The 14,376-nt window shown below is 43.4% G+C and overlaps 1 protein-coding gene across 6 annotated transcripts in view; it reads right to left on the bottom strand.

Moving 5' to 3' along the window:
• Gpm6b (glycoprotein M6B) overlaps nucleotides 1-14,376 on the bottom strand; it is a 141,418-nt gene that overhangs the window by 9,642 nt on the left and 117,400 nt on the right. For all 6 annotated transcript variants that reach the window (XM_051174894.1, XM_051174892.1, XM_051174888.1 and 3 more), the window contains 2 exons: nucleotides 6,197-6,383; nucleotides 3,285-3,441 (listed from right to left, as the gene is read on the bottom strand). In XM_051174894.1, coding sequence (XP_051030851.1) covers nucleotides 3,285-3,441; nucleotides 6,197-6,383 — 344 coding nt within the window. The remainder of the gene's footprint in view (nucleotides 1-3,284; nucleotides 3,442-6,196; nucleotides 6,384-14,376) is intronic.

Raw genomic sequence — 14,376 nt, 5'->3', positions numbered from 1 at the left:
TTTTATTTCATCTTCACCTAACTTTATGCAATAGGGAGAGAATGACCTGGACACAAGGCTCCAATTGCTGCCCCTTACTGGTCAAACTGGGAAACTGCAGATACAGGGTACTGCCTGTTCTTGTAAGGGTCTTCTCAATTTCCGAAGCACCCACATTGCTAAAATTATTCAAATTAACACACTTCAGGAGTTCCACCTCATCTTCCTCCTCAAGGCTTCCAAGCTGGCTGTTCCAGAAAAGGTTTTCTTGTTCTTTCCCTGTCCATAGAAAACTGATGTCCTTACTGGACTTTCTAATAACACTGAAGGGACTTGAGAAGGGGCTAGTGTTCCTTGGCCTAGCTGAACCTTTACTTCCCATGGAAGAGTCAGGTCCCAGAAGTCAGACCAGTACTGAGTAGAAAGCACCCTCTGGAAGCTGCTCCTCCCACCATGATGAATCTGGTGTTCAGAGCCTTCCTCAGCAGCCTCCTGACCCTGGGCAAATAGGTGTTTTTTTCCCACAATGGCCTGAGGAAAGCAAGGCCTTCCTCAACACAGAGCAGTCCTCATCTCTTCGCCTCACATTGGCACGCTGCTGCAGTGCCACCAACCCTGCACTTTTTTTGCAATCTAACCTTCAAAAACCAAAGTGGGGCCAGTGAGATGGCACTTGCTACCAAGCCTGATGGTGACCTATTCAGTCCCTAGAATTCACAAGGTAGGAGTACAGAACTGACTCCTGAAAATGGTCCTCTGCTATCATACATGCATCGTGACATGTATGCTATATATATAAAGTTATTATGGCCCTCATCCCACTAAATAAATACAAAACATTTAAAGTCGAAGTGGGCCTGGGTAAAGTGCTTACTGCTACAAGCATGGGGACCTGGGTTTGATCCCTAGCAGCCTTGGAGTGTGGTAGTACACACCTGTAATCCCAGTGCTGGGTAGGCAGAGAAAGACACACCCCTGGTCTAATCAGCAAGTCCCAGTTTCCAGGCCAGCTGGTGTGAGACAACAGGCATATGGTCCTTAAGAGGAATGGTGGCCACAGTGGTATCTCCTGTCAGACTGCCCATGCATGACCTTGTCCTATGCTGAGGGAAGTGAGGCTTGGCAAGTCCCTGTGGGAGGACAGTGACTGGTACAAGAGACAACAGGAGCCTAAGGTACAACCATTCAAATGTGGTGCCACTTGGACAGAGCTAGCAGGGAGGTCAGGGCAAAGTAGTAGGCGTCTTCAGGTACCATATGCCACAGCCTTCAGGATGTGGGTTCCTATAATAGTAAGGAGGCCATTAATGGGCCATTAATAGGAGGGATGACATACAGATCAAATGATCTGGACCCTTTGCAGGCATCTCTTTGGCTACTTCTTTCTTGAACTTTCAGAGACATTATGTCTCTAGGTGGCTCTGAACATACCCAGCAGATGATGATGTACCTCTGGACTCCTCTTCAAACTTTGGTGGAAACTTGCTTACAGTTTTACTGTTAGACAGGTGACTCCCAGTCATCTCAGCCCCAAGCTAACTGCATGTAGTCCTCCAAGGCTGTATTAAACCCCCCTGGGTCATACTGAACTCCCCCCCAATTTCTCCACACCCTAATGGCACACAGCTCCTCAGCACAGTACTGGAGCCAGACTTGTCATTCATTTCCTGCTCTCATCATCCCACCCACAACCACGTCCAGAACTCCTCCTCTACTCCACTGCCTGGGCTCAGTTGACATCTCCACAGTCTGTCTCACTTGACTTCTGAGATGGTGTCTTCTAACCTCACTTCTCCAAATTCATCCTCCATGCCCCTAAATGACTGGCCAGATCTTATGACTACTGAGTTGATCCTGCCACTATCCCACTTGTCTTTGCCTACCAATGTCATTCCTAACCTGGGATTCAAGGCTTATATTGATTGGGTCCCTACCCCTCGTCCAAGCAGTGTTCTTTTCCTCTCACGTCCACTCTTTCTGTTCAGCCCATTCAAGTGACTGGACTACTTTTCTGGGCCTCCCCAGCTCACACTGGTTCCTCTTTCTGGTCTCATGTGAAGCAATTTCCTCTGTTTTGGTCTGGGATAAAGCCCTTCCTGATTCTGCACTTCAGTGACCCTGTCCCTTGGCCTGGCGCCACCCACTCCCACCAGCATCATAACACACCCACTCTCCACTTTCCCCTTTGTCTGTGCAGCCAAGGACACAAAATCCCAGGTCTGGGCAGAGCAGCATCTGGGACAGCCTATGTCCCCATGATTTTGCTGGGCCTTTCCCAGGGTAGAATTACTTCTGCCAAAGTCAGGATCGTATTTACCATGATCATTTTTAAACTTTCAATTACTGTGTGAGTTTTGTGTATATGCAGGTACATGAGTGCTGCAGCACACTTGCAGAGGTCAAAGGCCAGCCTTCAGGGAGTTGATTTTTCTAACACTGTGAGTTCTCAGGTTTGAATTCAGGTTGTATAGTATGTATGGTGAACATTTTCACCCCCGGAGCCATCTCACCAGCCCCGTATTTACCTTAATAAACTTGCTATAATAGCACTTATAATATCCTTCATGGTCAGGTTCAGATCACCAAGTCATCAAGGGCACAAAGAATTCCACCCAAATAGCATCCCCCCTTCACGGAAACTGTTTTAAACAGTGAACTCTCCTGGTGCTGGAAGCCAGACCCATATCCTCTCCTTTCTGGTTCTATCTTCTACCTCCTCTGCAGTGGGGTGCACTCACAGCTCTACAGTAGGAAGCATCATTTCCTCCTGGGAGGGCCACACCATGCCTTATGTTTCTTTTCAGCATCAGTACTTTTCTCAGACTTCCAAGTATTTTCTCTACATCTGACCATTCCTCCAATGAGTAGCAACATGTTCAGCTGCCTGTGCAACATTTTGATAGGGACATATCATGTACAAAATCTGTAAATCTGTATAAGGTTTGGGATGCAGCTCACTGGTACAGTACCTGCCTACCATGCAGAAGGCTCTGGTTATTTCCCAGTGTTAAATACTCATGTGCATGTACTATATGTCATGTTTTCCTTTTGTGAAGAAATGTTCTTTAACTCTGTCTCTGAAGATTTATCTTCCTCTCAAACAGAGCCCAGCAAAAAGGGAGACATTTGACTTCATACTACCAGTCAAAAATTTTATCAACAACACAAAAGTTTTCAAATTCCTATGGCCGTTGGTAAGAACAGTATTTGTGTCATGGACCCTCCATGAATAGCTCCTAGTTTCACCTAGTAGAAAGAAAGCCAGCCATGCATGGCTCCACTGAATACCGACGTTCAGTACTCACCATTCCACTGATGCATCGGCCACAGGCAGTTGTTTTAAACTCACCGTGCAGCTCTTTTACTGCACTTGTGGTGTAAAATCCTTCTGCCAACAGAATGATGCCATACAGGAAGAAGAAGGATGCAATTCCATAAATGACATACTGCATCAGTTGGATCCTGTGAAAAGAAGATGGCTGCAAACGTGAGAGGTACTGTGGAGTGGGGACATGAGGCACCCTTACTGTGGCATACCTTGTAGCCTCATCAGGCTCACAGGCAGTCCATGGGGACATTGCTGCCCATTCTAGGGGCAGCATTCTAGGATCCCAGGCCTTCTTATGTTAGGACTGTGAGTGAGGTAGAAAACTTTCTCAAACAAGAGTTGTCTTTGATCAAGTCTTGTGCAATAGAGGTCTATATTTCCATTTTACATGTAGCACAGGTACTGAGGATTCAAGCTACCAACCCAAAGTTACACAGTGCCACAGTAGGCATTTGAACCCTAGTTCAATAGACAGCACACTTTTTCCAACATATCAAAATGCTTCCCAACCATGCTTAGTGGTTAATGCTATCCCTTAAGTCAGCCTTCAGGGTATCTTTAAGGAGAAAATTGTGCAGATCCTTCTTACACATGTGATGGGATAGTAAACTTCCATGTAAATTACAGAAAGTTTTTTCACAACTTAGTTTGTCCCTTAAGAGCAGATCATCAGGCACTGGCTTCCCAGTGCAATCAACTGGGTTGTTTCAGAAAATACCAGTACCTGGATAATACTTCCAAGAGATTTAGTTAACTGGTCTGTAGTGAGGCATGGACATATTGTAAACTTTCTTGGAAGTTTGAGAGCCATGGATTAAGATCACTAGCTAACTAAGTTAATATACCTTTCCTGCTATTTTTTATGCATATAACTGTCTGTCTTTTTTTTTTTTTTAAGACAGGGTATCATGTATCTCAGATTGGGTTTGAACTTGCTATATAACTGATGTCAACAAAAGTTCCCAGAAAGAAATCACACTTTCAAACTCAAACTTCTACAAGGCCTATTAACTGGTTAGTACTTATTGACTGTGGACTGGTCCAGAACCTAATTACAATTTATCTTGGGCTATATTTAACCCCCTTTGACTAACAGATAAAAAAATCCTTGGAATGTATTAACTTAGTAGAGCATGACTTTCCACCAACCAAAAGCTACAAGTGTCATCAGATAGCATCAGAGGCCTTCCACAGAGGTTTCCTGCTTTGCTGTAACCTGCCTCTCTGATGTTTCCATCAATGTATTTGAAGAATGTCTTGATTTGTTGCCTTTATTGTTACTATAAAAACATGAAAGTGCTTTCATTTGGGAACCTAGAATTTGAGGTGACCTAAATCTGTGTTCCTGAGCCATGGTCACTCTCATCTGTCTCCAATACGTATTTTCACATCAACACTGATGACTTTAAACTTTGTGCCACTACCTGTTTGAGCATTGGGGCTACTGGTATGTGCACTTACAGGTGTGTGTACCCATTTTATTCAGTGCTTCGAATCCAATCCAGAGCTTTATATATATTAGCTAAGCATACTATGTCTCCAGCCTCCTGAACATGCATTACTTGCACACATTTGTACTGGGTGATTCCCCTATTATTTCCTTCTCATTCTTGTTCATTTCTTTTTGTGAACAGATTTTAAAATGTGACTTTTGTTTGGCATGGTAATTGACACCTGTAATCCCAGCACTTGGGAGGCAGAAGCAAGAAGCCAGAGCCATAGCAAGATACTTAACATCCAAACCAAAAACCATTTCATCATGATTCCACAAATGACCATTTATTCCTTTTCTGCTCTGATGGTGATGTTTCTTTATGATTACAACTCATAGACACTGAAAACTTCAGAACTACAACAAAAAGGCCCTAAGAACTGAGCAAGGGGAAACTACTTGAAGCAAGTGTGTGTGTGTGTGTGTACGTGTGTGTACATACATACATACATACATACATACATACATACATACATACATAAGTGGGGCTTGTAGTTAGGAGATCAAGCTTGAGAACTGTTGAGCATCCACTGAGAATCATTACAGAGTAGGAACACAGAGGGCCAGGGCTATGGTTCCAGAGCTTCCTCTTTGCTGCATTGGGATGCCCTGGGCTTAGTTCTCTTGCCAGTAGAATTAATGTGGACATACAGTTATTGAGGTAGAAATACTGTTCCTAGCGACTTAGACTTGCTCAGTCTTCCATAGAGGATCAATTCTCAGGGGTAAACTAGAGGATTCTTGTTACTTGGGAACAATGACTGCCTAGTAAGATGTTCTTCAGCATTGACCTGTCACTGTGTTACAGTCCCCACATCTACCACTATTGTGTGGAGTATGTACATCTGCTCACGTGCAAGTGAGATTCCAACCTGGGCCTCAAGTACCCATTACATTCTTGGCCTTTTCTTTTTTGTTGTATCATGAATTCCTCCCACCACCATTTCTTTTCTATTTCACGAAACAGGCTCTCCTATCCCAGACTGGCCTCAAATTTGCTATGACTTTGAAATTTTAATATTAAAAAAATATTCTCTGAGAATTTCCTGTGCTTATACAATTAAATATGATCATGAATTTGAAATTTTGATCCTTCTGTTTCTACCTCCAGAGCACTGGGGATACAGGCCATGCAGTGCTGGAGATGAATCTTAGGATTTTGTGCATGGGATGCATGTACTCTACCAACTCAGGAACATCCCTAATTCTCTTTGACTTTATCTGAATATGGTAAGCTTTAATTAAAGGTGTTGATTTTCTGCCAAAGGACAGGGTAGTCTATTGAAAAACAAAACAAACCAAACAAACAAAAAACAAAAACAAACAAAAAAATCGAGAAATAAAGAAACCACTGAGGTGGTTGCATCTTAAATACATAAAGGGAAGGGGATACTCACACTTCACTCAGCAAGGCATGGTCACTGGTGTTGGTAGAGAAGTGTTGCTCAAGAATTGCCACGGTGCCCGCGAGAGCCACATGCCCACAGCCACAGAACAAGGCGACTCCTGAGAAGCACAGAATGGTGGCCACCAGGGAGGCATAGGGAACTCCTCCCAGACACTTGATGCAGCATTCGAAGCAACCTAGACCAAAGGAGAAAATGTTGGCCATGATGGGCAGGAATGCCTCTGGTGTTCATGAACACTAACTAGCATTAGCACATAAATTTCTACTCCATTGCCCTTCTGAGTTCTATGTGAACATTCCAAGGACCACAGGGGAGTTTCTATAGTCTCACATTCTGTGAGTGAGGACCCTGGCACTCCTAAAAGGAGTGTATCTATAATCCAGTCTCCAAAGCTAATGAATGACAGCTATCAACTGTCAATTATGAGATGTAACCTAAGACGAGAGCTTCCTGACTGACTATGAGGCAAGGGGTACCTGCCCAAGTGACAAAAGGGAGGACTGCAGAGACACTGTGGCCCCATAAAGAAAAGTCAGTCAGCTTTTCTCTAAACCCAGCCTTCTGGGGTTTCTAATACATCTACTGCCGTAGCACCCGATGGCTTTTCCCAAGCCCTCGATATCCTGGGAGGCTGGAAGAATCCAATGTGGTAATTAGACTGTTGCCAGGTTTGGAAAAATAGCAAGAGGACCATTTTGGAAAGGGCCTCTGAAGTACTGAAGTACCAAGTCACCAACATCCACCCAAGTGGGTCCACCCAAGTTTGCTTCAAAATAACAGAAATTACCTCAGGTGTTTAATATAATTTCCCCTCTCCAACTTGGACAGCATAAGTAACTCATTTACAGTCCTCCTCCTCCCCCCAAGATTCCATCTTTAGACACATGCCACATGCTCCAAGTCAGAACCCAAACCCAGGAGGTGATATTTAAGTAGTTGAAGGGGAAAAAGAAACGAGGGGGAAGGAAAAGGACAAAAGGAGACTCCATGAAGTGAAATGAAGGAGACAGAGTCAGATTTCACACTTGGTATAGAGAAGATGAGACTTCAATGTACCTTTTAAAAAAGATTTATTTTTTTTATTGTTTTATGTGTGTGGATGTTGTGGCTGTGTGTCAGTACATCTGTGCACTACATGCACACCTCATGCTGGAGGAGGTGGTGAGCCTCCTTGAAAGTTCTGGGAATTGAACCCAGGCCCTTTGCAGCAACACATGCTCTTAACAACTGAGCAAACTATCTGGCCCCTTTTCCTTGAAATGTCCAGAAAGGCCTGCCTGACCTCCACAGACCTGCCTGACCTCCACAGCCAGGTGACATATTTAGTATAGAGACATTTATCTTCCAGTTATCACGGTGCTGGCTCTGGGGATAATGTCTGTATCTCTCCTGACTTTCTATCCATGTTTATATTATCCAGACCTTCCAGTAAATGGCCTGTCAGGGAAAATCCAACTTTAAATGCATTAACATGCTTACCAGCAATCAAGGGCAATTCATTAGCTCAGGGTAAGCACACTAAGCTACTTAAAAGGCTTTCCCTCAAATGGTCTTCATAGGATTCAGGGATGGCAAACCCAGCAGAACAAAGCAGTGATGAAGTTTTATCAGATAAGCATGTGAAGGTAATGCTCGGGTCAGTCTACCGCAAAAGTGACTGGATTCTCTGCTTTCCGAAACTGTTCTTTTAGCTCATTGGAAAAATGCAACATACCAGGGTTTCTCAAGAAGCCTGTGCATCATCCTATTTCCAAAAGATGACCACTTTATTCAGGAAGGTCTAACTCACTGAAACAGATGTACAAAACCTCATAAAATAGAACCAGTGCACAATATGGTTCCAAGTTCATTAGCAAGTTAATTCCTTAAAGAGCTCTGGACACTTGAGACTTGTGAACACAGATGTTGGAGCTCAGGGTTTTTAAATTTTATTATTTATTTGTTTATTTATTTTTGCCCCATGGCTTTCCGGAGACAGAGTGGACAAGTAAAGTCCAAATTCTCTCCTCTAGGCTCCTAAACTAAGGGAAACCAACCTCCTTGGCCTTGATCTGTCCCAAAAGGTAAAGAAAAGATAGAAAGATAGGCCAGTGTGTTTTGGGTCATTAACGACCTCCTATTCTCAGTTTCTGTGATAATACAAAGAACAAGATGGACACTTGCTGTTGTGTCTGATCTTTATTAAACATCTGTGTGTCTCCAGAACAGTGTCATCTGATCAAGTAGTCACCAGCACACGTGGCTATTGAAATTTAAATTATTTAAGAGGAAGTAAAAAGGAAACTTCATTTCCTGAGTAACCCTGTCCATGTTCCCTGGGTAACCACTGGAGCTAGTGGCTGCCATAATGGATGCGGCGCACAAACAATGTTTTATTACCACAAAATTCAGACTTACCATTTATTTGCTTCTCTGTAATATGCACTGGGTTCTAACTGATCCCGATGAAATCACCTTGCATTTCATTCATCAGTTACTTGTGAAGACCTACTGAGTGTCAAGCACTGTGCTTAGCACTAGGTATACACATCAAAAATAAGAAACTGTCAACTTCAAGATCAGTCTGATGCTGTATCAAATAGTTTTTGCTCAAGCACATCTAGTTGTGTTAACACTGCATGCAGCACGATACTGTCATATACAAAGCTCACGCTCAAGAACTGCACAAGTGAATCACAAAATAAATTTTAAAAAGCCCTCATGTTTTAAATGACTTTTATTATTTTGTGTTGAACCACACTTATGGCTATCCAGTGGTGCACAGCCATACCTGGTAGCATGATGAGGGTTAGGGCCTAGACTATCAGAGGGCCTTTGGAGGAAAGCAGAGAGGGAGTGGGGGGTGTCAGAAGAGAATGTAAGTCATACTGGAGATGGAGCAGGGAGTCTTTATGTGGCAGTGCCTCCCTCCCTCATGTGATATATAAGCTGGTAAAGTGCTCATTCATTTCGGGATATTTTGGGTGTATGCGTATTTTTAACAACCCATATCTTTCCTTGTCATTTGGAGTTAGGGTTAAGTGTTACAGTATAGCACATTCATTCAACCCTTAACAATGGAAATCATCCTTCCAAATCCACAGTGGCTGCTTTGAAAGACTCTTTTATCCAAAGGGTTAGAGTATTCTGCCTTTTTTTTTTCCCAAAGGAACTATCACAGCTGCTCCCAGGCTCAAAAACACAAGTGGGGTTAAATGAACAATGCCGTCCAGTCCCAAATTCAACACTCAAACAAGGCTAATGTTTCTCTGCAATTTCTCACTCCCACAGACACCATATACTGTGTCTTGTGGAAACCAGGATTCAGGAACTCGGGCAAATCACAGCCCCATCAGTGAATGCAGGTCTTGACCAACATTTGTGGCTGGGGAGTGTGACTCCTCCAGACTTGAAACCCCATACTGGTCATCTTCGTTCCACGCACAAACACAGATACAACTCTTAAAGACCCTACCAGACAATATGACTAGAAGCTTGTGATACGTAACATGGAAAAGACTGATTAGGAAATACTACTACCAGGTGGACATAGAGCTTATTCTAGCTTTGTTGGCCAATTATCTAGAGGGCTAAAATTCTTTGTGCAGTGAATATCCAGCTACCCACAAACTGGATTGGTCTGCACCATGTCTATGTCACCGTAGACACTCTCAACACTCACAGAGGCTCAACTTTGAGCTCAGCTACCCTGATACAAGTTCCTTACTGGGCCAGTTCCAGCTGCTTTCTTCTACCACAAGCCAAATTCCACCAGAGTGAATTCTAACTCCCCAAAACAGTTCTTGCTTTTGGCTAAGATGGAGGAGGAGCAAAGCCCAAATTGAACTTCCTGCCTGAAACAAGAAAACTGGACAGAGTGTATTAAACAATACACATTTAAAGGTATTAGACAACAGGCTATGAAGAACTATCCTTGGCTAATGATATAATTACTAAATCATATCGAAGAAGCAGCTATGATAGTGTAAGTCTATGTGAAGGCACAGCTTGGTTTTCATTCAAACAAAAGAAGCCCCTTTCCTTAACCAATATTACAAGTGTTGCGGTCTTTTGGAAGATACTCTTATTTATTGGAGCAGCTATAGACCAAATCAAGGATAGCCAGCCATTCCATGCCTTTCAAAGAGTAGACAGCGTTCAATGAATGCATTTGATGGCTTATGCTAGGTGCTGGGGACCCAATGGTGAGCTAAGATATGTGTGATCTATACTTTGTTGAAGTTTGCAGTTTACAGAGGGTGAGAGGGTCATTAACTATTTTAAATGTAAAAATGTGAGAAAAATGAACAGTGGGGATAACTCATGTCTCAGGATGTGATTCGGGAAGGTATCCTGAACTTAAATCTGAGAGTGAATTAGGTAAATGGAGGAAAATATGGAGAGGAAGACTGATCCAGAGAGTGAGAAGAACATGAATGTGGTGGGAGAGAGCAAGGTACAGTCAAAGGCCATCTGAAGGGAGAAAGAAGCCAGAAACAGTTCAGTGAGAGGGTGGAGTGGAGAAGGCATAGCGGTCTATAAGTGCTTGACCATATAGGGTTTATCAGATCACTTTACTAATTCTGGAATGTGTTAAAAGATTCCTGCTGGGTGTAGTGGTACACACCTTTAATTGCAGCACTTGGGAGACAGAGGCAGGTGAATCTCTGAGTTCAAAGTCAGCCTGGTCTACAAATTAAGTCCCAGGCCAGTCAGGGGTTACAGAGTGAGACCTTGTCTCAACACACATCCACCCACCCCACCCCCAGAAAAAGATTCTACTGGTTAGAATTTCACTGGTTATAGACACCTGGAATGTTATAGGTCCTGAGCCAAATAATCTTGCTCTATATTTAGCTCTTTTAACATTAACATTAGCCTCACACATTAACAATCATTGCCTGCCTCTGTGTTGGACATAATACTCATCTTTATGATTTACTACGTAGATCCTTTTGGAATATACAAATAGACTCTAGTCTTTACCAACCCAAAGGACCATGAATGCCATCAGATAGCTTCTCAGACCTGAAGCATAGATCTCCTCTATTTCTGCAATCTATTCATCTGCTGTTTCACTTATGGATTTTAAAAATCCTTTGGTTTATGACCTTTCTTTGTTCTATTGCTATAAAAACTTAATTAAAACTACTACCATGTTTGAATGTGGTGTTTAAGGGTTGGATTATGTGTTCCTGGGACATGGTTACTCATATTTGGCTCTAAAATGAACTATCGCTTTGAGAATAGCTGTTTTTCTGCGTCAGCAGATGCATCCTCAGAATCACGAAAAGCCATTCAACATTTTAAAGCAGGGAAACAGACAGGGGCAGTACAAAATGACTCTGGCTGATAAGAGGAAGCACATGGCTTGCAGCTCAGCAAAGCTAAACCTGAAGCCAACACCTTCTACTGGACAACAACAAGAACTTCCAGGGGTCCAGAAGAGATAAGAGCTGGGCCGGGCAGTGAACATCTCTAATGCCAGCACTCAGGAAGCTGAAGTAGAAGTGTGACTTCAAAGCCAGTCCAAGTTGCACTCTATTTCCATTTGATCTTAGCCCCACAGCCAAGAAGCAATACAAGATCAGAAAGCAGAGAGAGAGGGAAGAAACGTGCTATTTGGAAATGCCTTGCCTGGGTGGTTCCGGAGGAACAGCTGTAGCTTTGAGAAGTGAGGCATTTGCGAGCTATTTAGCTCTGCAGAGCTTGGGTGTCATCTCTACCAACCAAAGTGTGTACTGTAGCATAGGGAGCGCTGCTCTTCCTGGAGTGGTATGCACAGGTTGGAGAAGCCATGCTAGTCAGTAGTCCCACTTTCCCAGGATCAGATGTGGCCTCTTGAGTCCATGTGAAATGCCTACTTTCACACAGTGATGGACATCTTAGCCCCTAATAAATGGAGGCCCCCTAGGATTCAGCCATAACATTCTAGCCACTTGCAAACCAAATGGCTAGTTTAGGGGTTACAAGGAAGTAAAACAAAATGTTCTAAATCATTCTGCTGTCTTGAAAGACTGCACCTATAGTGCTTTCTCAGAGACAAGGAAACTCTGATAACCTCAGCCCTTCTCACATTAAAATACCCTTTAGACATGGGGGAGGGCCTAGGCCCCACCCCAAATGACTTGACAGATTTTGATGATCCCTCATGGAAGGCCTCACCTACCCTGGGGAGTGGATAGGTGATGGGATGGCATGGCAGGATGGGAGAGAGAGGGAACTGAAATTGATATGTAAAATAGGAAAAAATATTAAATAAAAAAATACCCTTTACCCTGATGTGGGCAGGAGCTGAGGAAATGGATATGGGACCACTGGAGAAATTTGACTTACATGCACCCCCTCCCCCCCACCAAGGTGCCAGGTATGCACACAGGCAAAGGAAGTGGGCCTCAGAGTCAGGTAAACTCCAGATTAGGAAGTCCCAGGCAGGTGATGTTGTGAAGCATTGGGATGGTGTTCCATGTCAGCAGTGCACAGTGTTGCTATAAGGAAGAGTGATGTTTTACTTCAGTACACTTGCAAACCCACAAACTTGAATTTTCCCAAGCTTCAAACCAGCACTCATAATATTAGTTACCACAATAAGTAAGAAAAGCCCCCCCCCCGTTCTTATGGCTGTGATCATTTCTATTAAAAGAAAAAAAAATCAATACCAGGGTTTCAAACTTATTTTTACTAGTAATTCTCAGTCTCTCTCGCCAAACTCCTGAACTCTTTTTGAGCTAGTATCTTAAGCCTTCATTTAGCTGGTCTCTGTGTAAAGATAGTTTTAGGTTTGATTCACACAAAAGCTCCAGTGTGTATTAGCCTAAGACAGTTTAAATATAAACCACATAGGAAGAAGAAAAAAAATACACATCAATGCCTCTAACTGTCAATGGTCATTTTGTCCTCAGCATCCCTAGAACCTTTTGTGCAGAACAACAGAATAAAACACCTTTTGTCCTCGGGCTTGCGGATGGCCGTTGCCATGGCTGTGAGTTCATAATGGACAAGTGATTTGCCCAAGTCATCCGTGATCTTGGCTGCAGATTTAATGCTGGCTCAGAAGGAGGGCCAGCAGGAACAAGGGTTCAGATTCTTCCCCAGGGAATGAATGTCACACACACGCAAACACCATACTCCCCTCTACTTGGGGGCATGTCTTGCCCCTTTACCAAGCTAAAAAATTAAAAATGGAAAGGTACTTTTGAAATCAATGTTCAGAACACTACCTTCAGGGAAATGGAAGCAGCTAGACTCCTACAAAGTATGTGACAGACACAGAAGCTTCCTGGATTCTAAGAAGCATTCTCAAGAGGGGATGATATGTCTTATGGGGATATATGGCAAAGTTTACTGGCATCTAGTGGGTACAGACCAGGGATGTTGTAAATATTTTATGGTGTGCAACACAGTGTCTCACAACAAAGACTCTACCAGGCCCTGAATGTCAATATAGTCCCAGAGGAGAATGCCTGAAATACGATAAACAGAAAGTTACAATATTTAGGCCAGTAATTCTCAACCAGAGGCCATCTTGCTCCTGAGAAGACATTGGGAAATGTCTGGAGATAGTTTGGGCTTAATTATGCTCAGAGTGTGGTGCTTGCATTTAATGCTAAGAGTGAAGAATCCTGCTCTGAGTTTACAATGCAAAACCTTGGTCATAGGATTTGGTTTTGTCACCAGGTGTCTGTTTTTAAAATGTATGTGTCTGTCTATGTGTGTGTCTGTGTGGGTATGTGCATGTGAGTGCAGGCGCCCCATGGAGACTAGAAGCACCTGTTTCCTGGAGCTGGAGTTATAGGTAGTTGCAAGCTGCCTGATGTGTGTGCTTAGGGGCAAGACTCCGGTCATCTGAAAGAGCAGCAAATGCTCTTAATTGCTGAGCCATCTCTCCAGCGCCCACATTCTAAAAGAAATGTGTAATATAAAAATTACTTTGTTTTGGCCCCAGTCACTGAGCCACCGCCAAGGACTCAGCTTCCTCCCCTCTCAAGCCCCCTTGTTTCCCAACGCTCTGTCCCCCCCCCCCCCCGCCTTCTCCTGCAGCAGCCTTCCGCAGGCTGTTTCCTCGGAGAAAAAGTAATCGTATCGTATGTCCACTATCCAGAACCTCTACTCTTTCGACCCCTTTGCTGATGCAAGTAAGGGTGATGACCTGCTTCCTGCTGGCACTAAGGATTATATCCATATAAGAA

The sequence above is a fragment of the Phodopus roborovskii genome, unplaced genomic scaffold (assembly GCF_943737965.1).
Source record: "Phodopus roborovskii unplaced genomic scaffold, PHOROB, whole genome shotgun sequence".
Lineage (NCBI taxonomy): Eukaryota > Metazoa > Chordata > Mammalia > Rodentia > Cricetidae > Phodopus > Phodopus roborovskii.
This window is presented reverse-complemented; position numbering and strand designations above follow the sequence as displayed.